This window comes from Lissotriton vulgaris, chromosome 10 (assembly GCF_964263255.1).
Source record: "Lissotriton vulgaris chromosome 10, aLisVul1.2, whole genome shotgun sequence".
NCBI classification, from domain to species: domain Eukaryota; kingdom Metazoa; phylum Chordata; class Amphibia; order Caudata; family Salamandridae; genus Lissotriton; species Lissotriton vulgaris.
The window spans coordinates 999573622-999600555 of record NC_141698.1 but is presented as its reverse complement, the minus strand read 5'-3'; the positions used below and the strand labels follow the sequence as shown (position 1 = coordinate 999600555).

The window sequence follows — 26934 nt, the reverse complement described above, 5'->3', positions numbered from 1 at the left end:
TTTTTCCGAACTATGTTATTAATTAGTGCAGCACTATGCGAATTCTGTACTGCAAATGTTTTGCAACATGAGTTAAGGTGTCTGTAGTCCAAAACTAGACGATATGAATTGTCTGGTTTGGAGACAGGAAACAAAGGATTGTTCATTTGAGAGGTGCATGTTTCAATCACCCCCTGGTATTCAAGTTGATCTAAAATCTCCCTGACTTGTTTTTTAGCTTCTTGCTTAATGGGATACTGCCTTTGTGCAGTCGGTTGACTTTTTAACTGGATTTTGTGAGGAGCAGAGTCCTCATCCCATCCTACATGATTTTTATATAATGATGGTGCCTGGGCCACTGCCCATTTCCTTGCATATATATATTTAGTGTGAATCGGAATGTGATTCGAGAAGGCAGGCATAATCATTTCTTCGCCACGAGGGCACTCCCTGACAAACTCCGGGGGCCAATCTTTTTCAGCTAACAGGATATCATAGCCTTTTGAGAGTTTATCCCAAAATAGACCCCTTATTTTCCTAGTCTTATCACCCTCTATACGCAGTGTTATTTCGTATATCTTATGAGGTTCGCTAACTCTGGTGTCGGCAGTTTCTACTTGAATGTATTCATTCGTGTCCAATGTTTCCAGATGACTCATCAGGATCTTGCGATCTATGCTGATTTCTGCTGCACTGTCTAGCATTGTCTGTGCCCACTCCCCGTTTTTAGGTTTCGCCTGGGGCACGGAGCGTAAGCTCCGCCCCCAGAGAAATCTCTAGTCTTCAGTTAGGGACTCTTGAATACGCCCCCTGTCCCATTGGCTAGCTCCATAAATGGAGGCTAGCCATTGGAACAGAGATCTCTCCGTCAAGGCAGGACCAGATTCGGGGGGCGTTCCCGACATTTTTTCCCTCTCCACCCATTTCTGTTCGTCATCACGGTGGTGGGTGTGTGTAATTTTTTTTTTTGGAGTCCGCCTGTTTTCTTTTGCTAAGTGTCTGTTGTTGGAGTTGGCTGCAAGATTCGAGTTCCCACGAGGCGATCAGGTAAGGAGCATTTTGTTTCGAAATGTGCGTGAGCCGTGATCCTTCTCCCCCCCCCTGTCCGTGCGCCGTTCCCGCCCCCCCTCGCTGTCCTGTGCACGTTCCCGCCCCCATCCCGCCGTCCGTTCCTTTCCCGCCCCCCTCCCGCCGTCCGTGTCCTCTCCTGCCCTCCTCCCGCCGTCCGAGTCCTCTCCCGCCTCCCTCCCGCCATCCGTGTCCTCTCCCGCCGTCCGTGTCCGAGTGAAGATATAACAGGCAAAACTTGACGCAGAGGCATCTGACCGCTATGCACGGCCAACAAATTACATACATTCTACAAAGTCATATTCTCTCTGTTTTAAGGCACGGGGAAATGAAGAGATCCGCATCACATCACTGGATGCGGGACTCGAACCTCGGTTCGTTCCCTAGTTCAAAGGCGGCAGCTCTGGCCGCTAAGCCACATATTATCCCTGCTAGTTCCTCTAGATTGGCAAAAATGCTTGTAGTGTCTCTGACTAGAACAAATGTCGAACGTTTGTTGTTAACGTGAGTGCTAGCGAGTCGACAAATAATACCATTTCTTCATAATGCAATTTCCCTTTTGGTCGAAGTCGATAATAGCTCAACATCTTATTGTTCACCCGACTGAAAACCCGCCCCCCTCCCGCCGTCTGTGTCCTCTCCCGCCCCCCTCCCGCCGTCCGTGTCCTCTCCCGCCCACCTCCCGCCGTCCCTGTCCGAGTGAAGATATAACAGGCAAAACTTGACGCAGAGGCATCTGACCGCTATGCACGGCCAACAAATTACATACATTCTACAAAGTCATATTCTCTCAGTTTTAAGGCACGGGGAAATGAAGAGATCCGCATCACATCACTGGATGCGGGACTCGAACCTCGGTTCGTTCCCTAGTTCAAAGGCGGCAGCTCTGGCCGCTAAGCCACATATTATCCCTGCTAGTTCCTCTAGATTGGCAAAAATGCTTGTAGTGTCTCTGACTAGAACAAATGTTGAACGTTTGTTGTTAACGTGAGTGCTAGCGAGTCGACAAATAATACAATTTCTTCATAATTCAATTTCCCTTTTGGTCGAAGTCGATAATAGCTCAACATCTTATTGTTCACCCGACTGAAAAACTCGGCAGTATTCATTTTCAGGAAATGTTTTCGGCAAAAGTCACGTCATCTAGCCTGCTTGCAAGGACACAGAGCGCCTTTGAGCGGAAAAAATAGTTTCCATCCCTCTGTGGGACCACAGGCGCCGCGTCATTGAGGTCAAAGGCCGTGGCCTCATTTGTTTCCCATGCACGGCGCCCATTCACGCTATGATGCGTTACTCACGAGCAGACGTCAAGTCGGATATGTCACACGTTCTGTACTGTCGAGACACAGGCCTGGGGGCGGAGGGAACAGACAGACGCTCTTTGTTTACAAATGTCAACATGCCTCTGTCTTTGCTTGCGAAAACTGTGAAGTATGTGTTTGTGTTTTCGGCTGTTTTCGTTTGAAGATAGGGGCGAAAAGTGTTGTGTTCTTGACAAGCTCTTCCTTTTCGGCAAAATTTCTGAAAAGCATCATAAGGTGTTGCTACCTCCTCTGTTAAGTCGCAATTTCCACACAAACACTCGTTGGCAATGCCAAAAGGTCTGGGTAATAAATGCAAGTATTTTGTGTGTGTAAAGGATGGTTTAGGCACTCAACTCACCATAGATGCAATCTGTCACTCACCTTTCAACTCATGTATCCATACACTTACTTATTCTTGGATTCACCCTCTGACACTACCACAATAAAGCATACAAAACCTCAGCAACATATTCAAGATACATTTTAAGAATACAAGTAGAATAAATAAAAGATGCTGCACAACAGTTATATGCGTTGTCATAAAGAGACTAAACACAGCAGCAGGCGTCCGTCTTGTGAAGGTATTGCAGAGTGTGTATCAATGTGTTTCATAATAGTTGTCTGCTTTAGAGGAACTGGCCATGTGGAATGCAGCACACTGCAAATTGCAATTGTTAATCATTGGTGCCTTGTTGGTTTGTGGTTGATGGAGACTTAAGTTAAATATCCAGTGTTGTTTCCATGGAATGACTTGTGAACAATACAAACCGTCTTAGATTGTGAGTTTTCTTTAATTGGTGTGTTGTGAAGGCATGTGTAGTGTTATGTGATTGCTGCATTGTGGGCTGTGAGAGCTGTGTGGGCTGTGAGAGCTGTGTGTGCTGTGAGAGCTGTGTGGGCTGTGAGAGCTGTGTGGACTGTGAGAGCTGTGTGGCTGTGAGAGCTGAGTGGCTGTGAGAGCTGTGTGGGCTGTGTGGGCTGTGAGAGCTGTGTGGGCTGTGAGAGCTGTGTGGGCTGTGAGAGCTGTGTGGGCTGTGAGAGCTGTGTGGGCTGTGTGGGCTGTGAGAGCTGTGTGGGCTGTGAGAGCTGTGTGGGCTGTGTGGGCTGTGAGAGCTGTGTGGGCTGTGTGGGCTGTGAGAGCTGTGGGCTGTGAGAGCTGTGTGGGCTGTGAGAGCTGTGTGGGCTGTGAGAGCAGTGTGGGCTGTGAGAGCTGTGTGGGATGTGTGGGCTGTGAGAGCTGAGCGAGCTGTGTGGGCTGAGAGAGCTGTTGGCAATGTAAATAACAATGCCATTTATTTATAAGTAAACAACAAAAAAAGAAATGTCATGAGCAATGCCAATAGCTCTAACTTTTCCAAAGGCGAAACCATTGCATTGTAAATGCTTGTTCAAATGTGTCCTCAGTATTCTCGGCATGTTCGATTACTCTAATACGGGCTACCTTCTTTCTTGGAAATTGAGATTTTTTACTTTGAGCAGGTTCCTTGTCTTTGGACTTGGTGTGCTCTCCTGGGTCTGACCGTTCTCTTCTTTCCGATTTCTGCGAAAAAGATAGAGAGGGACGTGTATCAATACTTTGATATCTATCAGGCTTTTTCAAGTTATCCCTATTTCTAAGGTTATATCTTTTCTCAGAGGGCTCCCTCTAGGGAGACTGGTGTTCTCAAGTCGGAGTTCTTTCCCTCCGTCGAGGAGACCTTCCTCTGGACTGGAAAACTTTTTCCTTGGGAGTGGATTGTTTATTTCCATCCCGGCTCTTTTTAGGAGTGTTTGAATTATTTTTAATAAATAATTTTTCAGGATTTTCGAGTAGTTGGGGTTTCACTGGTTTCCCACCCAAGCTGTCTCTACCTAGTTATTCATAACATTTTTCTATAATTCTGGCAAGCTCAATTGGTTGATCTGTTATATCGGTTTCCTTCAACTTCTGGCGGATCGTTTTATCCTCCATTGCCAATTGAACTAACTCTCTATATGCCTTTGTTAATTCTCTTATTTTAACTAAGAGTTCTTCACTTGACATTTTATCAATGTCTGGATGTGGTGTGTAGCTGGCTAGAACCGGCCACGTTGCTCCTGGTCTACCTAGTGGACCGAGCCTGGTCATATGATCATTATGTTTTAGGGCGCCTTTAAACCATAGCAGGTGCTCTTGGTATTTTAATGGGATTTCAATCTCCTCGAAAGGAGTGTACTCTTCCGGTGGATCCCCTATTTTGTAATAGTGGAACTCGTGTGTTGCGGTGTTTGCCGCTGGAAATTGTATCCATGAATAGAATACCTCTGTCTGCCGATATTCGTGTGCCTCTATCACGAAGACGACTGTGCCACCTTGTGTAGTCAGTCCATTTTCTATAAGTTTTGACGTTATAGTTTTTCTTATGTTGACCGGGCTGATTATTGCACCCAGTTCGGTAGTACCTGTACCATCGGGACCCTGCTGAGTCGCATTTACTGCGGCATCAACGGTTCCGTTTTCAGTGTCTGACATTTTATTGTCAGAAATGTTTTGCAGAGCAGGTCTCCAAGGAGACAAAGATTAGGTGCACAATATTTTGGAACACTGTATCCTTCAATGTTGAATAAACCAGAGCTTTACATAGGAATCTCTTCCTACTAAGTTCGGGCGGATTTTAACCTTTCACCCACTCCAGACGTCTATTGGAGTATTTACGGGAGAAAGGGTCTGTGTGAAAAATGCACGACTGAGTTACTCGAACGTCTTGCGTTAGTTTTATCGCCTTACCAAACGTTGGGCGCCATGTAGTGTAGTTCCTATTTTCCCTATAGGCCCTGCGCATTGGAATAACATAAACAGTAGTATAGATGTAGAAGTGCGGTCTTCCAGGTCTCTACTGACTATGGTAAACTTAATTGGGTTTGTACCAACTAGCTCAGAGGTCACTGGAAACTTTCTTGACTGAATAGGAAGTGATCAGATACCCTGGTACAGACAAGAAGGGATTCAATTTTCCAACAACCGCATAAACATGACAACTTTGCTCCTTAGAATAAGAGTCAATCTCTAGAGTCGTGTGAAACAATAGACAGTTATTTTACTCAGTCAGTTGTGCAGATTACTTTCACCAAGATGCAGAGAATAGAGAGACGGGCGTTTTCAATAAAAGGTATTATTTATTGAACAGTCTTTCTTCTCATCCAAGAGAAATGAAATGCCACAATTGCAAGACTAGTTATTATAAAAAGTGCGTACAGTAAAATGAGGATTGCGAAATAATACTGTAAAAGCATTGATATGGTTCTTAGCCATACAATGGTTAAAATGAATAAAATATATACATTCATATATACATTAGGCTAACGTACTCAACTGGTGCTTCTAACTACGCCTACCCCAGTGTACCTGACCTAAGCCTAATACTTGGGAGGGAGTAAGTAAGTAGCAGTTTTAGTTAAGTTGGTTTTGCCAAGGTTTGCTTCAAGAATTCTCTCTAAGGGTTTAGTCAACACCATACCTCTGAAATAGAATGTTGGAGGTCTTGTATCTCCTTCCAGGACTCAATATCCCAGTCACTCGCAAGAGTAGGCTGGAAACGCCGGAGCTGGATTTTCTCGGCAGGAGAAAAGACAGCGTCTCTCTCAGCACGTCAAGGAGGAGGAGGGGCAGCGTCCGTGGGCTGCTTGCATCTGCTGGGCTCTGCAAGGGACAGCTGTTCTGCTCCTGTATTCACCACACCATCGCTATCATCGATGTCGCCGCATTTGCTTAAGGCAACGTTGGTAATATTTATACCTGAATGGTGCCTTGTTTGACGTAAGTTTTTGGACAGAAGACTTCAATAAAGATGTCACTAGGAAGTGATTGTCCTTTCAGTGCTCATTAGAGTTCTATTACTAATCAAAACATAGCAAGCGGGGCTTTCCCAGGTTGCTGAGTTTTATCTTGTTGAAGAACTCAGAGTGTAATCTAGGAATCTAAGATAGTGGCTTCTGCTGTGTCATCTACTGTAATGAGCTGCAGAGGCGAGTTTCAGAAATGTGGCTGAAATATGGCTCTGATCGTGTATGCCATTATAGGGGTATGAATGGATTATAGCCGTATAGGGGCATAAGGTCACAGTTTTGATTGGGGTCCTAGATTAGATCACGACAAGCGACGCCATAAAAAGAAGTCGAAGAAGCGTGTTCGCTCTCCGAAGTCACCCCGTCACTTCCCGGAGGCGACAAGGGTTCAGGGGCTCTGCCCCTGCGGCTCCTTGGGAGCCGGGGAGTCACGTGGCCTACCCGCTATATCCGGGTCCGTCGATGACTCCTGAACAGATGCAAGAGTTTCTTGCTCCCTTGGACCGCCTTTACAGGCCCCGGGCTCCCGCATGTGTACCATCGGGCCCTGCGGTCCCGTATCCAGATCCTGCTGGCCCAGAGGCTCCGGCGCCACAGGATCCTATGCCGCTGGCTCCGGCCCCAGTGCCACGAGGAGCAGTGCCACCGGCTCTGGCTCCAGGCTCTGCACTGGGTGCCTTTTATCCCACCCCTGCTCCGGTTCCAGGACCATTTTGTTCCGACCTGGCATCCGAATTGGGATGCGGCTCCGACTCAGCCCCGGCCGGTGCCGTTCCAGACGCCGTTCGTCCCTTCTCTGGCTCTGCCGCCGCGACCGGCCCCCTCTACACCCAAGCCGGATGAAGACAGGGACGGGTCCGAGGACCCGCTTGCCTGGCAGTTTCACCCCGAGCAAGATTCGGTAGACGACCTTGAAGATGCGGGCGAACTTGATGTGTCTTCTGACCCGGGGTTTGCCTCTCCTCCACCTACTATGGAGGAAGGTGCTTTCTACGCTGTGGTGCTGTGTCGAGCTGTGGAAGCTCTTAATCTCGACCTCTCTACAGTGGCCCTCAAAACCAACCTCCTTACGGAGGTGCTCCAGACGGCTTCCTCATCGTCTGAGCTGCTGCTCCCTTTCAATGAGGCCCTCACCTAAGTCCTCTTGGGTACTTGGTTGCAACCGGCCACGGGGGCGCCGGTGGATAAAAACGTCGCTAGGCATTATCGCCCGGCGCCTGGTGATCCCGCCTTCCTGACCACTCACCCTACACCTGAGAGCCTGGTCATTCAGGCCTTGACGTCGCAGAGTGCCTTTCCCATGGCTCCACCGGATAAGGACTTTAAGAGGCTGGAACAATTTGGCAAGAGGTTGTTCTCCTCTGCCAGCTTGGGGCTGTGGTCGGTTAGCACCTTTGCTTGTTAGGCCGTTACTCCCACACGGTGTGGAATTCTGTTGCTCAGGTTTTGCCTCAGTGTTCTGAGGAGACCCAGGCTGTCCTTTCCCAAGCGATTGCAGAGGGTAAGGATGTGGCAAAATTTGCCATCAGGTGCGGTTTGGATACCGCTGATTTCTTGGGCAGGGCATTTACACAACTGTAGCGTTGCGGTGCCACGCCTGGTTGCGTTCCAATGGGTTCCCGCCCGATGTCCAGGGCTCGCTCATGGCCCTTTGATGGCTCCCGCCTCTTTGGTGATAAGGCCGACAATGCCCTGGAGCCACTACTGCCTTGGGACGAGGCGTTCCCTTGCAGGACATTTGTCAGGCAGCTACGTGGGCCTCGCTGCACACGTTTACAAAGCACTACTGCCTTGACAGTCAGGTCCGGAGAGACTGCTTCTGTGGCCGTTCCGTGCTCCGTGACTTTCTGGTGTAATCTCGTTCGCAGACCCACTACTGGGGTCGGTATTGCTGGGGTATCTATTCTAAGATAAGGAATCTATCACTAACGTGTCTCTTTCAGAAGCACAAGTTACTACTTGTGTAACGATATATCTGTAAGAGACATTAGTTAGTGATCGATTCCTTACCGACCCCACCCATCCTCCCCGTTATGCGAACTGATTACTAAGGTTAAGGTCATCCCCTTTTAGGGCCCTAGTTTTATGCACCAATGGTCAGTATCTTGCATGGCTCTGCGTTTTGGCAAGGAAAGTCGTTTACAGAACTGACGTCAGCGCGCATGGGTGGCGCCTAAGTACCCTCCGTTACGTTACGTCGTCTCGGCGCTGACAATGCCAGTGATGGATGCGGAGCCGCAGGACACCACCTACTGACGCACAGGGGTACTGCTAAGCAAAAACTTTTCGGATCCAGTCTGACGCCTGAGGATATTCTAAGGTAAGGAATCTATCACTAACTAATGTCTCTTACAGATATATTGTAGTAACTTGTGCTTCAGTGTAACCATTCTAAGTGATGAATATTCTTGCCTATTGAATAGGCCATACACATCTTTTTTACCCTTACAAGGTGCACCACTCAACACCCTGGGGTTCATGTAATGTTGCATTAAAACCCTTTTTTCAGACTCAAAATAGGATACCAATATGTAGTTATATTCTTCTTTTTTTAATTCTTCTTTTTGTCAACAACAATTTCCTGTTTAATTGCCATGTATTCTGGCTGGTTCTACATGGCATGAAACAATATCTCAACAATGTACAATGTTTGCATCACATTGTGCTAGAAGGCTGCATCTCTGTGCTGTGCTCCTAATGCATTTAGTGAAAACCCTTCTTCGAGGTAACTCTAAAATAACAAATGCATGTGTATACAATTAGTGAATATGGCCTACTAGGACCAGTCGACATTCTGTGTGTGTACCAACTAATGTTCAAAATCCCAATAGTTACTGCTTTCTGTGCACCCATAGTGCTCCACTAGTACCCTCAAAACTATGTCCAGGTATTTTTAAAAGCATGAGTTGGCTATGTGGTGATTCACAGTTTTTGTCATGATATAGTGTTGAGGGTATTAGTTGCTTGTACTTCTCCAGCAGCCTCTCATATTTGGCCTTTATAAGTCTCTTATGCACCTGTACCATATTCCCATGGTTGCAAATTCTGAAATGAAATGCCCGTGCCCAAATCTCACTTCAAATTATGAATGTTAGATTTTCAGAACCGTGAAGCCCTAGATGAGTTGTTGTGCTTTATAAATACCAAAAATGAAATGGAAATTCAATGAGCAATAAACAACACAAACAAAAAGAAAAGGGTTATCTATAGAAACCACGAGGCGGGATACAATTCTAAAGTTTACAGCACAATTACAGCATAATTTCCCATGGGGCAGTTAGCAGTTGGAAGGAGTTTGGGAAATCTAGGGTGTGTGTTAGAACTACAAACCACAGTATTTCAGCAAGGGTCTGAAAGATAGGAGATTTTTCAGACAAACCAGCTTTTTTAGTGAACACCTGTCATTTCCTGCTCACCATGTTTCGTACTTCAGAGACCCTCTCTCTTCTAATGTTTCTTTTGTCAGTCACTAGACCCCTTGAAAATAGGACCATGCTATACTTGGGTGACTCCAGGTGCCCAAATATGCCTAGCACTGCTGTTTGATGTGTTAAGAGTATTTGCTTCTAAAGGATGTTATTTGTTTCCCTGCCGCCCTTTACCCAATAAATATGTATTCCGGTACATTTCCAAATTGAATATAGCAAGATGCCAGTCCACACTACACCTATAACAAACGATATCTCGGACCATTCCCATGGAGCCTACTTTTATTATAATAGGCCCACAAAAAGAAGCATCTTTAGCTGAAATACTCTGAAACTATCCTGAATAGACACTTCCTTGCAATGCATGAAGGCCTCATTTTAGTCTTCCCAGATTCCTAGCGCAGTCAAGCATGTTGACTGTTTATTGGAAAAAAGCACTAGCAATGCTTCAGTCGGAATTCTAAGACAGTCTGGCAACTCATTCCAGTGTGTGGGTTTTCTTTCCAAGATGTGACAAATCTACGAATATCTGTACTCCTCTTTATCCCCTGAGTTATTTAGGCCCTAAGTTATGCAGAAAGTTTTAAAGCGGTGCTTCCCATGTAGTGCTGTCAAGAATCTTGGGACCGTTGGGCTGCTAAAACGCAGTAAATGTCTCGGTCTGCGTTTTTAGCCTTGGCCCATATGCAAGCTCAGGAAAGTCATGGGGAACATATGGATGAACTGATGAGTCATCCTTAGAACTCTTGGTCAGCACCCAGTAAGATGACCTCTATTTCCTACAAAGTTGTTTACCCCATGACAGTCTCCAAGTCCGTCCAGTCAAATCTCGATTTAGCGATCCCGATCAAACTGTGGTTTTCAAACCCTCCCAATGCAAAGACCTTGCATAGGGCTGCACAAGTCAAGAATGGGGTCTCTGGCCAGATTGTCTTTCCAACCAGTCATTGACATGGTGGCCTTCTAGTTTTACTCCTCCCCTCCATAGGTAATCCATGTATGTCTCCTTTCCCATATTGAGTCTATGTACTCTGATTGTTCCTGCATAGGGTGAAGGCTCAGATGTACTTTTGGATGCACAGGAGGTAGATAACATCCTCAAATGCAGATCTGCACAAGGTACACAATGCTGCCGATGACCTTCTGTCATCCCTCCACACACTTCTAAATGTCCACTCAAGCCTTTAAAAAGAAGTGACAGGGCTTTTGAATGTCATATTTTAAAGAAATTCCAAGAGCAAAATAATCTCATTTTGAAAAGAGATGTGCTTCGAAGTAGGGAGAAAAGTCGTTTTTGTCAACATCACATTTAGAATTCTCAATCCGTCCTGGTAATGTCTTTCCAAAAATCGATCCTGACTGGTGGCCACCTCCAACCCTAGCATCAGACCCCTTCATTATTTTTAGTAAGTTTTTTTCTTTTTTAGGCAAACCTAATTCCCAACTTCCATTCTGGAACAAAACTTAGTGGTTAACTCCATGGACAGCACATACAGCCAGAGGGGTATTAGGCACCCCTTGCCATTTAACAAACAGTGGAGGAATACCCCCTATAGGCAAAAAGGTATTTATACAAAGAAGAGATTCCTTCTGTATCAGGAGCTTAAGGCTCTGGTTTTAGCAAAAGATTGCCCCAACCTTTTTATATTGGACAGTCGTAGTCCTTATAGAAGACCCCTCACTCACCAACCTAGTTGGTGACATGCTTCATCATCGGGGTCCCACCCCATAGTTCGAGTGCCTATAGGGTGTGCTGCGACACCTGATTACAGTGGAGCGGGTTTCTTTGATTTTTATATGTGCAAATGATAATTATGAAAAGTGTATTAAAAAGGGATCAAATCTACTCACACCAAGAGTTTATTCTGGAGTGCTTGAACCCTATTAAAATATATGTTGCACCAGTGCCTAATTAGGAAGGATTAGGTGCTACGAGACAAGTGAAAAAGGATAAAAATAGCGTAGTGTGCTATGTGAATTATTTACAAGTTAAAATATGTCTACATGTTTCAACCAATGGTAGTATTATGTGGTTTTCGTCAGGACCGTGTTATTTGAACGGGGTGGTACACACACGCTAAGGCGTGTCCAGTCCTCGTCCAAAAGAAGACCATAAATAGTGGTCTGGTGTTAAAAAGTGCTTTTTCCTGAGTTCAGGAGAAAAACCTGTGGAAATAGAAAACATATAAAAGGTTGGGTAAACGTACTGGGGATAACAATACAAGGGTACAAATTATTATAGTTATTGTGCTAGGTGAGTACTCATGTGATAGTAGAACACCTCGCATTTCAAGTCGTACCCGTGATCTGTCTGTGGTGGTTGACAGAAGTGCTCAGGCGAAGTTTACCGGAGCATATTGGTGTTGAGAATGATTCCAACAACTAGATAATGCACTAGTTATAGGTACACGTGACAAGGGGAAGGGGGGGTGTGGGAGAGCAATCGCTATCTCTAGAGCGGCGTCACAACACGCCCAGGCATTTCTGAAAAGTGACCGGCGTCTAAGTTTTAGCACCAATTCACAGTATCACACACTTAGGGGTTTATTTAGCTTACACTCGAAGCTGCAATTTGCGCTTCATGGGCATCGAGTTGGCCAAGACTGCAGGTATCCGTTACCTAAAGAATTGCGGCAAATCAAAAGGTTTGTATCCCATGAAACTGTAGCAGCGAATGGGCGTATACTGGTTAGAGACGCACTATTTACGTCTCAATTCTGAGATTCAGGGCACTTACTTGCGGCTTCTGCTCGTCAGGCCTTTCAACCTACTTGGTTCTGTTCTCGGAAATGCCCCGTGGAGTCACCCGTAGCGGTAACGGCGTCTAGAAGTAGATTGTCCGTTACTTCCTGGGTAGGCGTGGCCCCATTCAGGGAGTTCCCGCGAACCAATCAGTGCGCGGCTCGGGGGTGGTGCCGGATGACGCTGTGTGTGACGTTATGGTCACGTGGGATACAGCGTTTTTCGGTTGCCAAGGTAATTGTGAACGCGAACGGCGCTCGAGGGCGGGTCGCGCATTGAGGAAGGGAAAATTAGTTTTAATGATCTTGATAAAACCAATACTAAGCGGAAGAATTTTACAATGAGCTGAAGAGGTATCAGATTCTGGAAAACATAATATACAAGACATGCTTCGGTTGCTGTATTCAATATTGAATCATAGTGTGGTCTTATGAGGAATTAGCTTGCAAAACATATGTGGAACCATTGTAAGGTTTAGACAGGATTTTGCTTACACACCATATTAAAGGGGATAGATTACCCCATTACTGAGTTCCATGGGATGTTATCGTTGAGCCCAGTTCTATAGGTGGCAAGTCTATAAACCCACCTTTGTTCCTTCTCAAAAAGGCGTTGGTTTATATTGTTTCCTGCTCTTATTTGCTCTATTATTGTCCAGCGGATGTCATCCGCACTGTGGCCAGCCGACAGGAAATGTTCGGTAAGCTTTGTGTTTGTCTTTTTGCACCTAATGGTGCATCTGTGTTCACCAATGCGTGTCTTAATTTTTCTGCCAGTCATCCCCACGTATCTGAGGTCACAAGGACATGTTAGTAGATATACCACGTTTTCACTGTTACAGTTCGTATGCCCCCTGATCGTCCATATTTTATTGGGTTCTAGTTGTAGTGTTTTTGCATTGTTGGTAAATGGGCAGACGCTGCAATTTCCGCATTTGTAGTGTCCTGTCACTTTTGGCAAACCCCATATGTTCAAAACAGACTCATTCTCCGTTATAGTTGTTTTTGGTCTGGTATTCACTACTGTATCTCTGATGCTCCTAGCTCTTTTATATGAGAAAAGAGGCTTTTCCCAATGCAGGTTTCCAGTATTGAGGATGCTCCAGTGTTTTCCTATGATTTTTGTTACGTCATTGGAAATTGTATTATATGTTGTAACACATGTTAATGGAGGTTCCTCTTCTGTTCTGGTTGTATCCTCTAGGAGGGCCGCTCGGTGTTGATTGCGGGCCCGTTTTTGGCTCTTATTCAGGATTTTGTTGGGGTAACCCCGATTTTTCAATTTAGTTGTGAGATCCTGTGCCTGGTGTTTATAGTCATCAAGTTCGCTGCAATTTCTGCGTAGCCGTAGGTATTGCCCATATGGCAAGTTTTCCCGTAGGGGTCTAGGGTGAAAACTTTCAAAGCGGAGCAAGTTGTTTTTGGCTGTGGGTTTGTAATGGGTGGCAGTTGATAGTTTACCATTGGTTTTCGTTATGGTGAGATCCAGAAAGACCAGTGAATTTGGGTCTTTTACAATAGTGAATTTTAAATGTTCATCTCTTGTATTAATCCAATTGAAGAAGCTTAATAGCGTGTCTTCACTTCCTTTCCAGATTGTCAGCACATCGTCTATATATCTTCTCCAAAGTAAGATATTAGGACTGTAGGGGGTTTGCTGACTCAGGATGTACTTCTCTTCAAAATCGTAAACGTATAAACCCGCTACACTGGGAGCAAAAGAACTGCCCATAGAAGTGCCCCCTGTTTGGAGAAAGATCTTGTCCTCGTATTGGAAATAGTTTTTCTTCAGGGCCAATCTTGCGCATTCTAAGATAAATTCTCTTGGGGTTCTTGAGGTCCAGTCCTCTTTTTCCAGAGCCCTTTTGAGTACCTCTAAGGTAGCGTCTTGAGGAATGCTTGTATATAAGCTCTCAATGTCAAAGCTAACTAAGATGGTGTCATCATCTACGGTTAGCTGATCAAGGAGGCGTAATACGCTTTTTGTATCCTGTAAGTATGTGCAGGTTTTTTGGACCATTGTTTTGAAGAAGACATCACAAAAACAGGACAGGGGTTCGAGTAATGAACCAATCCCTGAGACGATGGGTCTCCCTGGTGGTGGAATTTTGTTTTTGTGCAGTTTTGGCAGCGTGTAAAAATAGGGAATCTTGCCTTCGCTTTTGCATAAAAAGTCCGCCTCCTGTTTGGAGAGGTAGCCTTCTGCTTCTCCATGCTCCACAAGTGATATGATCTCTCCTCTGAGGTCATCTGTGGGGTCCATCGGTAGTCTTCGATAGTTCGAGGGATCATCCAGTAATCTGAGGCATTCTGTTTGGTAAGCTGATTTATCCTGGATGACTATCCCTCCGCCCTTATCAGCTGGTTTTATGATAATAGTGTCGAGTTTTGTAGATTTTTCAGTGCAATGCTTTCTTTTTTAGTGAGATTCATGAAAGGCTTCTTGGGGGATATTTTTTCCACCTCGTTAAAAACGGCCTGTTCGAAAGTAGAAATTTCTACAGGAACCGTGTGAGGTGGTGGTGTGAATGTGGACTTATTTCGGAGTCCAGTTTCGTTTAGATCAGTGCTTTCCTCTGTTGAGGTTCTTTTTTCAAAAAATGCTTTGAGTCTTAGTTTCCTAAAAAAGGAAGCTAATTCACAGTGGAGTTTAAATCTGTCCAGATTTGCGGTAGGTACAAAACCTAACCCTTTATTAAGTACTGATTCCTCAGATGAACATTTAAAATTCACTATTGTAAAAGACCCAAATTCACTGGTCTTTCTGGATCTCACCATAACGAAAACCAATGGTAAACTATCAACTGCCACCCATTACAAACCCACAGCCAAAAACAACTTGCTCCGCTTTGAAAGTTTTCACCCTAGACCCCTACGGGAAAACTTGCCATATGGGCAATACCTACGGCTACGCAGAAATTGCAGCGAACTTGATGACTATAAACACCAGGCACAGGATCTCACAACTAAATTGAAAAATCGGGGTTACCCCAACAAAATCCTGAATAAGAGCCAAAAACGGGCCCGCAATCAACACCGAGCGGCCCTCCTAGAGGATACAACCAGAACAGAAGAGGAACCTCCATTAACATGTGTTACAACATATAATACAATTTCCAATGACGTAACAAAAATCATCGGAAAACACTGGAGCATCCTCAATACTGGAAACCTGCATTGGGAAAAGCCTCTTTTCTCATATAAAAGAGCTAGGAGCATCAGAGATACAGTAGTGAATACCAGACCAAAAACAACTATAACGGAGAATGAGTCTGTTTTGAACATATGGGGTTTGCCAAAAGTGACAGGACACTACAAATGCGGAAATTGCAGCGTCTGCCCATTTACCAACAATGCAAAAACACTACAACTAGAACCCGATAAAATATGGACGATCAGGGGGCATACGAACTGTAACAGTGAAAACGTGGTATATCTACTAACATGTCCTTGTGACCTCAGATACGTGGGGATGACTGGCAGAAAAATTAAGACACGCATTGGTGAACACAGAAGCACCATTAGGTGCAAAAAGGCAAACACAAAGCTTACCGAACATTTCCTGTCGGCTGGCCACAGTGCGGATGACATCCGCTGGACAATAATAGAGCAAATAAGAGCAGGAAACAATATAAACCAACGCCTTTTTGAGAAGGAACAAAGGTGGGTTTATAGACTTGCCACCTATAGAACTGGGCTCAACGATAACATCCCATGGAACTCAGTAATGGGGTAATCTATCCCCTTTAATATGGTGTGTAAGCAAAATCCTGTCTAAACCTTACAATGGTTCCACATATGTTTTGCAAGCTAATTCCTCATAAGACCACACTATGATTCAATATTGAATACAGCAACCGAAGCATGTCTTGTATATTATGTTTTCCAGAATCTGATACCTCTTCAGCTCATTGTAAAATTCTTCCGCTTAGTATTGGTTTTATCAAGATCATTAAAACTAATTTTCCCTTCCTCAATGCGCGACCCGCCCTCGAGCGCCGTTCGCGTTCACAATTACCTTGGCAACCGAAAAACGCTGTATCCCACGTGACCATAACGTCACACACAGCGTCATCCGGCACCACCCCCGAGCCGCGCACTGATTGGTTCGCGGGAACTCCCTGAATGGGGCCACGCCTACCCAGGAAGTAACGGACAATCTACTTCTAGACGCCGTTACCGCTACGGGTGACTCCACGGGGCATTTCCGAGAACAGAACCAAGTAGGTTGAAAAGCCTGACGAGCAGAAGCCGCAAGTAAGTGCCCTGAATCTCAGAATTGAGACGTAAATAGTGCGTCTCTAACCAGTATACGCCCATTCGCTGCTACAGTTTCATGGGATACAAACCTTTTGATTTGCCGCAATTCTTTAGGTAACGGATACCTGCAGTCTTGGCCAACTCGATGCCCATGAAGCGCAAATTGCAGCTTCGAGTGTAAGCTAAATAAACCCCTAAGTGTGTGATACTGTGAATTGGTGCTAAAACTTAGACGCCGGTCACTTTTCAGAAATGCCTGGGCGTGTTGTGACGCCGCACTAGAGATAGCGATTGCTCTCCCACACCCCCCCTTCCCCTTGTCACGTGTACCTATAACTAGTGCATTAACTAGTTGTTGGAATCATTCTCAACACCAATATGCTCCGGTAAACTTCGCCTGAGCACTTCTGTCAACCACCACAGACAGATCACGGGTACAACTTGAAATGCGAGGTGTTCTACTATCACATGAGTACTCACCTAGCACAATAACTATAATAATTTGTACCCTTGTATTGTTATCCCCAGTACGTTTACCCAACCTTTTATATGTTTTCTATTTCCACAGGTTTTTCTCCTGAACTCAGGAAAAAGCACTTTTTAACACCAGACCACTATTTATGGTCTTCTTTTGGACGAGGACTGGACACGCCTTAGCGTGTGTGTACCACCCCGTTCAAATAACACGGTCCTGACGAAAACCACATAATACTACCATTGGTTGAAACATGTAGACCTATTTTAACTTGTAAATAATTCACATAGCACACTACGCTATTTTTATCCTTTTTCACACGTCTCGTAGCACCTAATCCTTCCTAATTAGGCACTGGTGCAACATATATTTTAATAGGGTTCAAGCACTCCAGAATAAACTCTTGGTGTGAGTAGATTTGATCCCTTTTTAATACACTTTTCATAATTATCATTTGCACATATAAAAATCAAAGAAACCCGCTCCACTGTAATCAGGTGTCGCAGCACACCCTATAGCCACTCGGCCTATGGGGTGGGACCCCGATGATGAAGCATGTCACCAACTAGGTTGGTGAGTGAGGGGTCTTCTATAAGGACTATGACTGTCCAATATAAAAAGGTTGGGGCAATCTTTTGCTAAAACCAGAGCCTTAAGCTCCTGATACAGAAGGAATCTCTTCTTTGTATAAATACCTTTTTGCCTATAGGGGGTACTCCTCCACTGTTTGTTTAATTCTAGTTTAGGGGACCAGGAGTTCCCACCACACATAAGACTGTGCAAACCTCCCTTACTCTCCTCTTTGTTATACACACCCCTTGCCATTTACCATTCCAGGTCTTAATTTCAGAGACAGCGGTGCATTAATCTTGGGGTCTATGTATAGTACAGGGTAGTACTGTATGTATCTCCCTCAGTGGAGTTGACGGTCTTCTCTGTGCCTAAGGATAAATATTCAATAGGCTCAGTCACTCTTAGTGTAATTATAGAGCCTTAGGACGGTCTTTCTTGTTGACCTCAACCACACAAAAATGGATGGTCTGGGTGCATAGAGAGGAGCTCACAGACAGCTGCAATTTGGCAAGAACCATGTTAAGGTAGAGGATGGAACAATCAAAGGTGTTATTTGTCTCAAGTCTTTCTCCTCTTGCGTTTCAGCATCATCACTTGTCTCACCTTTCTGCCCACCACAAACATTTTGATCGTGGTTTGACCAAGCCATAAGGCAGTTTGAACTGTTCAGTAGAGATGCTGTTCAGATTTGACATTTTCCTCGACTGTAGCTGCTGAATGGCTTAGCTGACCTCTTGTGTCATCCTCATCTGCAGTCCAAACCTATCACATTCAGCCATTCAGGTAGCGGAAGTTCTCCCAAGAAGTGCTCCCTGCCAGAACCATCACAATCCACTGAAGACTGATACTGGACTTGAAAGTAATGTACAAATGCATCCTCTTCCTTGCAACCTCCTAACGTTGGTGTTGCAAGAAATCCAGTACAAAACCTGTCAACCGAGAAAATGTTTTGTAGTTACTGTGCTACATGCTAACTTTACCTGTTTTGTTCCCAGTCTTGTCCAAGTGACATAGTACCGAATATTATGGGCTTTGACTTCACCCATTGTGAGGGTCAGATATTCTGACCGAGAAGCCAAATCTCCAGGTGAGTTGTTCAGGGCTTGTTGAGCTTACATTATCTTCACGTCCGTCTCCCTAATTTGTTCCGTCAATTTCGGTCCATTATGGTTCACTCGGAAAAGGGTTTGACCCTTAATGGCATCTTACACACTTCACAAAGAGTCATGTTTGGCGTGACCTATCCCTTATTCTCTTGGAAGAGTTGTAAAGTGCCCTCCTGCATTTTGTCGACTGTCTCCTGATCCATTACTGTCAGGCAATCAGCCGCCACTTGTTATTGGATGCGGTGTTCCCAGACCGTCAACACCAATGGCTGGTGGTCAGAAGTGCCCCAGCCCATCTATTCCTCTTCTGATGTTGCGGGGTTCTTCGCAGCTGTATTCGGTAAGGCGTTAGAAGTGCCTCAAGCCATGCATTCAGTTACTTATGTTGTGGGGTTCTCTGCAAATGAGACCTGGGCATAGCACCCTTGGAGGAAACAAGCATGCTCTCCAGAGTTTGCGGAGGCAGTGTTTGGTACTCGGGACCTCTACAAGGCAAAAGGCTCATGTGAAGTGCACCTGTGTTGTTTGTCTAGTCCATTCCCCTGCATTACCAGGCTACCTGCCAAGGCTTTTATTCATAACTTTGTTTGGGTTGACCCCACACAAGTGAGTAGCAACAGTGGTCTACGGCAGCAGATGGCCTATCTTGTCTAGGACTAACCCTTGGATTCTTAACAGAGCGTTTAAATGCATAATGGTATCCCAGAACCAATGGACAGCCACTAACCACCCCTGTGAACTGTGCATCTTCCTGTTTACAGATCAGTGTGAAGGGCAGTAACTTTTTTAGCGAATATTACCATGTCTCTGGATTTGCAGAACTAACAGTTTGTATCTATCCAAGGGTTCTTCAGCGAATAGCTTTTGAGCTATTGGTAGCTCCCCATCTTCCTGTAAATTGCTCTCCTGTGTGCAGCCCAATCTGCTAAATTAAGAACTTTTGCTTAGTTGAATTAATAGTGTGTATTGGAGAGGAAATTGTGCATATTTTCAGAAAGCATGAACTGATGTTTTTAGACAAATGGTTGAATTTACAAAATATATTTAAAGCTGATTTTTGAGTGCTAAGTCATGTTGTGCTAGGGAGACTTATTATTAGTATTATTACCTTGGTGCCAGCGGCATTGCAGCTATGGCCGTTATGCACTACGGACAGAGAAGCATTCCACATCGAAAGAGCCTTTATTGCATTATTGTTGGCAACTCTGCCTGATGAACTGAGGTGATCGCTGCTAGTAATTTTTCATATAGTGGCCACTAATGTATTTAGTTTGATGTGGTCGCTATTATAGCACTAATGATATTAATGGTGCTGGGTATAATTTCCTCTGAACATATCTAGCTTTTACTTCAGAATAGGATGAAGACCTTTCATCCACCCTCACCCACAAAGTGTCAAAAGCTCCCTAGCACAGGGGTTTCTTTGAGGAGCACCATGTCATGTCTGTCCCTGCAAATATTTTACAACCACGTTTCATTTAAACTATCCCTCAGGCCACTAACATCCCAGTCAGTCATTTACAGGGGTCATCCATGCCGTACCCCCCAAACCACCTCCATTTTATTTGTGGAAACCACCACAGGAGTAGCTCACTATCTACTGTCATGACGATGTCGACCCCTCTTCTTATGAGACCAGATGACTCAAGCTGTTTAAATCTATCATCTTTTGTAATGTAGCATAACAGTACACAGGCCATTCTGTGATATGCGAGTGTATGCATATGTTCTGTGTGCTCATCTAGACCTCTTCTTGGTTCTGAGATAATATACAGGATCTCATATTGTTTAGGGTGGTCTATTTGCATTACCCATCGACCTTTTTGTTTTTCTTTTTAGCCTTCCAGCTATTCCAAGCTGACACCACCATCATGTATGAAGCGCTATATAAATGTTCTTACCTCTAAACAACCATGCTGTTTAGCAACCTTTCATGATTGTTACAACTACTCAATGGCAGTACACCTTGTTGGTTTATTTGGCCTCTCGGAGGATTTTGGTCTCATGTTTAATTCAGGGTTGTATGGATTTAAATAATTTGAGGCGCACTTCTATAACGTGACTTTTGATCAATTGCTTTTAATCATATACGCGTGGGCTTCTTTCTATACTGACAGTTAATTATCGAATGCTAATGCATGTGTTATGTGTTTAATTACCCTTCAGTGTACTTTACTAAAAAATAGTTGTTTTGTTTTTTAGTCCTACAACTTCCAGTCGTCAGATGCGCAATCCTTGTCGTTCTCTTCGTTGGTAAATATTACTTTCTGTTTATATTCTCATAAAATGTGATATGAAGAACTTGTATACGTTAAGAGGCTCACACCAAGCTCATTCAAAGTATGGCTATGAATCCAACACAGCAGAATTACTGTAAAAATATGATTTGCTAAGAGAGCATTATACAGGCTCAAGTTACAAAAAGTGTGTATTTCCAGCATAAACTTCACACCTAGGTGGATATCACACTAAAATAAGTGCGAAGTGACCCACCTGCAAACTCCACAACCAAAGAGCAATGAATCAACAGTGCACAAAAATACACCAGTATATTGTCCGACAAACCACTGCACAATCTTTAGTCAATTAGAACAGGCCCGTAGTCGCCTGTATAGTATACAATCAATCAATCAATCAATCAAGAATTTGTAGAGTGCACTAATTACCCGTGAGGGTCTCAAGGCGCTGGGGGAAAAAAGGGGGGGGGGCGCTACTGGTCGAACAGCCAGGTCTTGAGTAGCCTCCTGAAGGTCAGCAGGTCTTGGCTCTGTTGTAGGCTCAGTGGGAGGGTGTTCCAGGTCTTGGCGTCGAGGTGGGAGAAGGATCTGCCACAAGTGCTTGTTCTTCGGATGCGAGGGACGGTGGCGTGGGCAAGGTCGGCGGAACAGAGCTGGCGGTTGGGGATGTAGAAGAAGAGTCGTGTGTTGAGGTAGGCTTGGCCGGTCTTGTGGAGTGCCTTGTGTGCGTGGATGAGGAGCTTAAAGGAAATCCTCTTGTTGATGGGGAGCCATTGCAGGGTTCTCAGGTGGAGGGTGATGTGGCTGTGGCGTGGTAAGTCGAGGATAAGGCTTGCAGAGGCGTTTTGAATGCGTTGCAGTCGTTTCATGAGCTTAGCCGAGGCTCCCGAGTAGAGGGCGTTTCCATAGTCGAGTCTCTACTGACGAGGTAAAAAAAGGCTTTCCTTCTGGGGAGGTCTAAATAATTCCAATACAATTATTCCATTCAATCAGTCAGACTCGAGCACACCACATCATTACGTGAAACACTTACAAGGAAAAGCAGTACTTTTAGTCGTTATTTATTTGCATCATAAAAAAGAATATTCATATGAATAAATAAAACATATACATGTACATACATTTCATCTTTAAAAAAACAGAATCACAATTGCAGGTTAAAAAAACTTAAAACAGTAGCGCAGGAGAAAAATGTGGGTGAAAGACAGTAAATTTTGTCTTGTCATTTGTTAATTTGGAACAGACACGCCTCCCTACATGAATACCTAACTGTATAGTGAATTCACCCAAGTGCGATTGCACAGGTGACACTTTGGATGTGGAGAATTAAATTAAGTTTGTCCTGAGGAAGGAGCCTATAACCAGCGAAAGCTTCCGAAACGCGTCAACGCACTATAGATCTGTTAAATTTGGAGGGACCAATTCACGATTTAGGTATAGGGATCGGTAGCCCTGCCTATTGTTGCCCACTGAAGTTCCAAATTAACGAATGACAAGACAAAATTTACTGTCTTTCACCCACATTTTTCTCCTGCGCTACGGTTTTAAGTTTTTTTAACCTGCAATTGTGATTCTGTTTTTTTAAAGATGAAATGTATGTATATGTTTTATTTATTCATATGAATGTTCTTTTTTTATGATGCAAATAAATAACGACTATTAGTACTGCTTTTCCAAGTGTTTGACGTAATGATGTGGTGTTCTCGAGTCTGACTTATTGAATGGAATAATTGTATTGGAATTATTTAGACCTCCCCAGAAGGAAAGCCTTTTTTTACTTCAAAGTATTTGGTGCTCTATTTCCTTTTGGTCATATTGAGCCCCTCTCTTTTGTTTAAGATGCTACTAACGAGGGCCTGGATGACTGTTCTTCTTGTATCTGTCGGGTTCTACCTGTAGATCTTGCGGAGCATGTTGAAGCAGGAGGAGGAGGCTGCATTGACTTGCTTGGTCATGGAGAGTGTTGAGTCGAGGATGACTCCCAGGTTGTATGCGTGGTCGGTGGGTGTCAGGACTGCTCCCAGTGCCGTAGGCCACTAGGAGTTGTTCCAGGCTGAAGGGTTGGAGCAGAGGATGAGGATCTCCGTCTTGTCCACATTCCGCTTCAGTCGGCTGATCTTCAACCATGGAGGTTGGATTTGGCGGTGAGGGGGTCCTTAGTGAGGGAAAGGATCAGTTGAGTGTTGTTGGCGTAGGAGATTATGTTGAGGTCGTGCTGTCGGGGGACTTGTGCAAGCGGGGCCATGTAGATGTTGAACAGTGTCGGGCTGAGGGATGATCCCTGGGGTACGCTGCAGTTGATTTTGGAGGCTTCGGATTGGAATGGGGGGAGGCGGACGCTCTGGGTTCTGCCGGAGAGGAAGGCGGTGGTCCATTCCAGGGCCTTGTCTCTGATCCCTGCATCGTGGAGGCGTGTGCAGTGGCAGACTGTGTCGAAGGCAGCGGAGAGGTCCAGGAGGATGAGGGCCGCGGTCTCACCGTTGTCCAGCAGGGTCCTGAAGTCGTCGGTGGCGGCAATGAGGGCAGTCTTGGTGCTGTGGTTGCTGCGGAACCCTGACTGGGATGGGTCCAGGATGCTGTTTTCTTCGAGGTATCGGGTTAGCATACATTAAAATCATGATATGTACATCTGTTTATAATATCTGTCAGCGACTTTTCGAGCCCAAGCACAATCTAGGGATCCCATCATGGCACAGGAATTCCTGGGGGGCTTTTTGGTGCCCACAATGAGAGATGAAAACCCTTAGACAGTCTCTTAAATCGTTGTTAGGCCTGACAGTGACGTGCACTGACTCAAGAACAAGGACGTGTGGCATGCATTATTAGACTGATTTTGCCTTTCCATATTGCTAAGGAGATTTACTATGTATACAACACCTAATGTGCTTTCAATGGCTAGTGCTAATTGATAATAATTAGAATGTAACTGATATATTGAACATTTTTACGTTTCATTACACGTTTGTGTCTTTTTTTTCAAGCTCTCAGTCCCGGCATCTTTTCTTTATAACTTTGCCTACAGCGTACCTTTTAGAATTTGAGTGGGTATATTTCTGTATTCGATGGGTATTTTGCCTTCCCAACTTCATTATCGAAGCAGAGTAAGAAATCTAGAGACCCACAGTTTTGCGTAAACTAAAAAGATTGCGGTTTTCTGATTCAGTTTTTCTAACATTTATTTTTCTAACATTCATTTTATTCAGTTTTCTGATATTAGCAGCATTACGCTATCAGAAAGTATGTCTGGTCACCTTGACAAGATATTGAGAAATCGGTGAAAAGTAAAAGTGAAATTTTCATTCGGATAAGAAAACGTTTAAAGATTTCGCTGAATTTTGGATGATGTTTCAGGTCGTGGATTGGTGGTGGCTAACGGAATGATGAAATTGCCCGTTACTCATTTGGTACATTTATTTCTTACTATGAGTGGGATTGTTAATGACGAGTGACCATCTTTGATGGATACGTAAACCAGCAGATTCTTCACCTTTAGAACAGTGCTTCTTAAACTTTTGACTTCAGTGGACCCTGACTTAATAATTAGGGAACCAAGTCCCCCCACTCCCACCCCTAGAATCAATATAGGAATCCGGGGACTCTCACTGAGTAAGTAATTGCTGGACGCCGACGACCCCGACCTAAGCATTTTCGTTAACTTGAACTGCAAACAAATTTACAAATAATTAAATATTTTATTTGATTGACTAACAAATATAAACAATAAAAAGAATCAAAATTTGAATAGCAAGGTTGTATGTAGCTTTTCTAACTTTGAAGCCACTCATCATCCATACTGTATTCTGTGTGATGCACTAGCAGTGCTCCCTTGAAGCAAACTGAGGATACTAACTTAGTTTTTGCTTCCAATTTCAAATTCCTTCACATTATCAGACCCTAAAATGTGGGATGCCTCAAGGCTTCTCTCTAAACCCCACCTTGCGCAACCTGTATGTCGCTTCCCTGACGGAGATCATAACGGGTCACAGCTTCTCCTCTATGTCTTACACAGATTATCATCTCACTCTCATCACAGACTGACAAAACCTCTACCCAACTAACTCACTGCCTGAAACAGGTAGTTGACTGGATGACAGCTGGCTGCCTTAAACTAAATTGGGACAAAATGATGGTGATGGTGGTAGAAAACACCCTGCGAGGTGGATGGAGATGAACTGAACAGACTTTTTGGGCTCTCAACCAAACTCAGAATCGGAGGTTAAGCGTCTAGGCTTTTGACTCGATGATGAGATCTCAATGGCATCTCAAGCACAAAAAAAAACAGCAGCAACCTGCTTTGGCCTACTAAGGACATTGAGAAAGTTTCTGAGATGGCTACCTGAACCATCACGTAGAATAGTGGTTGAAAGATTTGTCATTTCAAGACTCGATTATGGTAACTCTCTATACCTGGGTAGCCCCAAGGCTGTCAAAAAAAGACTACAAGTCACCCAGAATGATGCCACTTGCATATTGGTCGATGAAAATCCCTAAACACCAATCCGCAACTGCGGCTCTGGCAAGCCTGAATTGGTTACAGTGCTTAAAAGAATACATTTTATAGCTCTGTGCTTAGCTCATCGAGCAATGGACACAAAAGGGTCCGAAGCTAATTCATAGTCTTCTTGCACTCTATAATACGTCAAGAACGCTGCACTCCACCAACGAGCAGCTGTTTGCAGTATCCCAGATAAAGAGATTTAGGAGTGGAGGAAGTTCTTTTGCCTTCCTGGCCCCCAAGCTCTAAAACATGCTCCCACCGCACCTAAGGACAATGTAATCTGAAACAAAATACAAGAAACTGTTAAAAACAGTCCTGTTCAATTATACCAATTTTTTGGAGAAGTACCTGAAGCTGGTTAGCGCTGGTAGGCACTTCTAGGTAGCCATGCACTCTAGAAATTCCCTTGACTAGAATAGACTTTAAGTTGTACATTTTGCTTCTTCACATATATATACTTTATTAATCTGTTATTATTTAATTTCCTAAAGATTTGCGTACCCTTGTGTATCGGCTTCGCAGACCCCCCAGGTGTCCCCAGAATACAGGTTAGGAACCGCTACCTTAGAATAGTCACAGGCAACAGACTGGATCCCGCTTTGATAAAGCAGTTGCTCCTGAGTGCTGACAGATGACACATTTGAACTCAGCAACATCTTCATGGTGCCTTGCAAGTGGCAGAGTGTAGCCCCATTTAGGGTCCACCCTTGCGCCTTGACATCAGTTCTTCTTTCCACGCTCTTTTCTAAGAATCCGGGACACCACTACCAACTTAGTTCATTCTACCGACACAATCAAAACTTGAGACAATGTCTCCTGTCATTCGGTGACTGCAGGAAGCAGTAGTCATTCATGACCTGACACTTGTGCTTATTGTGTCTTGGTTCCGGCTGCAATTTGAAATCACGATCCATGATCCAAGCGTTCCCTGATGACCCTGAAGGCAGTCAGGGTGCAGTAGCGAAAGTCTGCAACACAGAACACCAGAGGCCACACTCAAAGCAACATTCTCTGTCCTGTTTCAAGACGCAAGCAGATCCCACGCCAAGTCACTTTCCTAATCAGTTCTCAGCTAAATCCATGACTAGACTATGGGTGCGTGTGCTAATCAAAGTAAGATTTTATTGCAGTAGTAATTATAATAATTGAAAAAATGTATAATCGGTACATAAAAGCATAAATCATCTAACAAGCTAGTCTATCATAAAGTGTGAAAAAAACATTTATTATTAAATAAATAGTAAAATATATCCCATGTGTCAAAAATGAAATAAATAAAATGGCCAGAATAAAATAATTTTAGACTCTGTCAAAAGGACCTTAATACTAAGCAGAGTGGGGAAAAATATAAAGTAGTCATTCGTAGATGGGTATCTCCAACAACAAAATTGAATGCCTTCTTACAAAGCAGTAACAATTACATGAAAAATTCTAATAATAAAAATACTTAATAAGTTGCTA

The 26934-nt window shown here is 44.3% G+C and overlaps 1 protein-coding gene across 3 annotated transcripts in view; it reads left to right on the top strand.

Moving 5' to 3' along the window:
* Positions 1-26934, top strand: part of PHKA1 (phosphorylase kinase regulatory subunit alpha 1) — a 1293387-nt gene that overhangs the window by 1032410 nt on the left and 234043 nt on the right. For all 3 annotated transcript variants that reach the window (XM_086942009.1, XM_086942008.1, XM_086942010.1), the window contains one exon: positions 20941-20991. In XM_086942009.1, coding sequence (XP_086798135.1) covers positions 20941-20991 — 51 coding nt within the window. The remainder of the gene's footprint in view (positions 1-20940; positions 20992-26934) is intronic.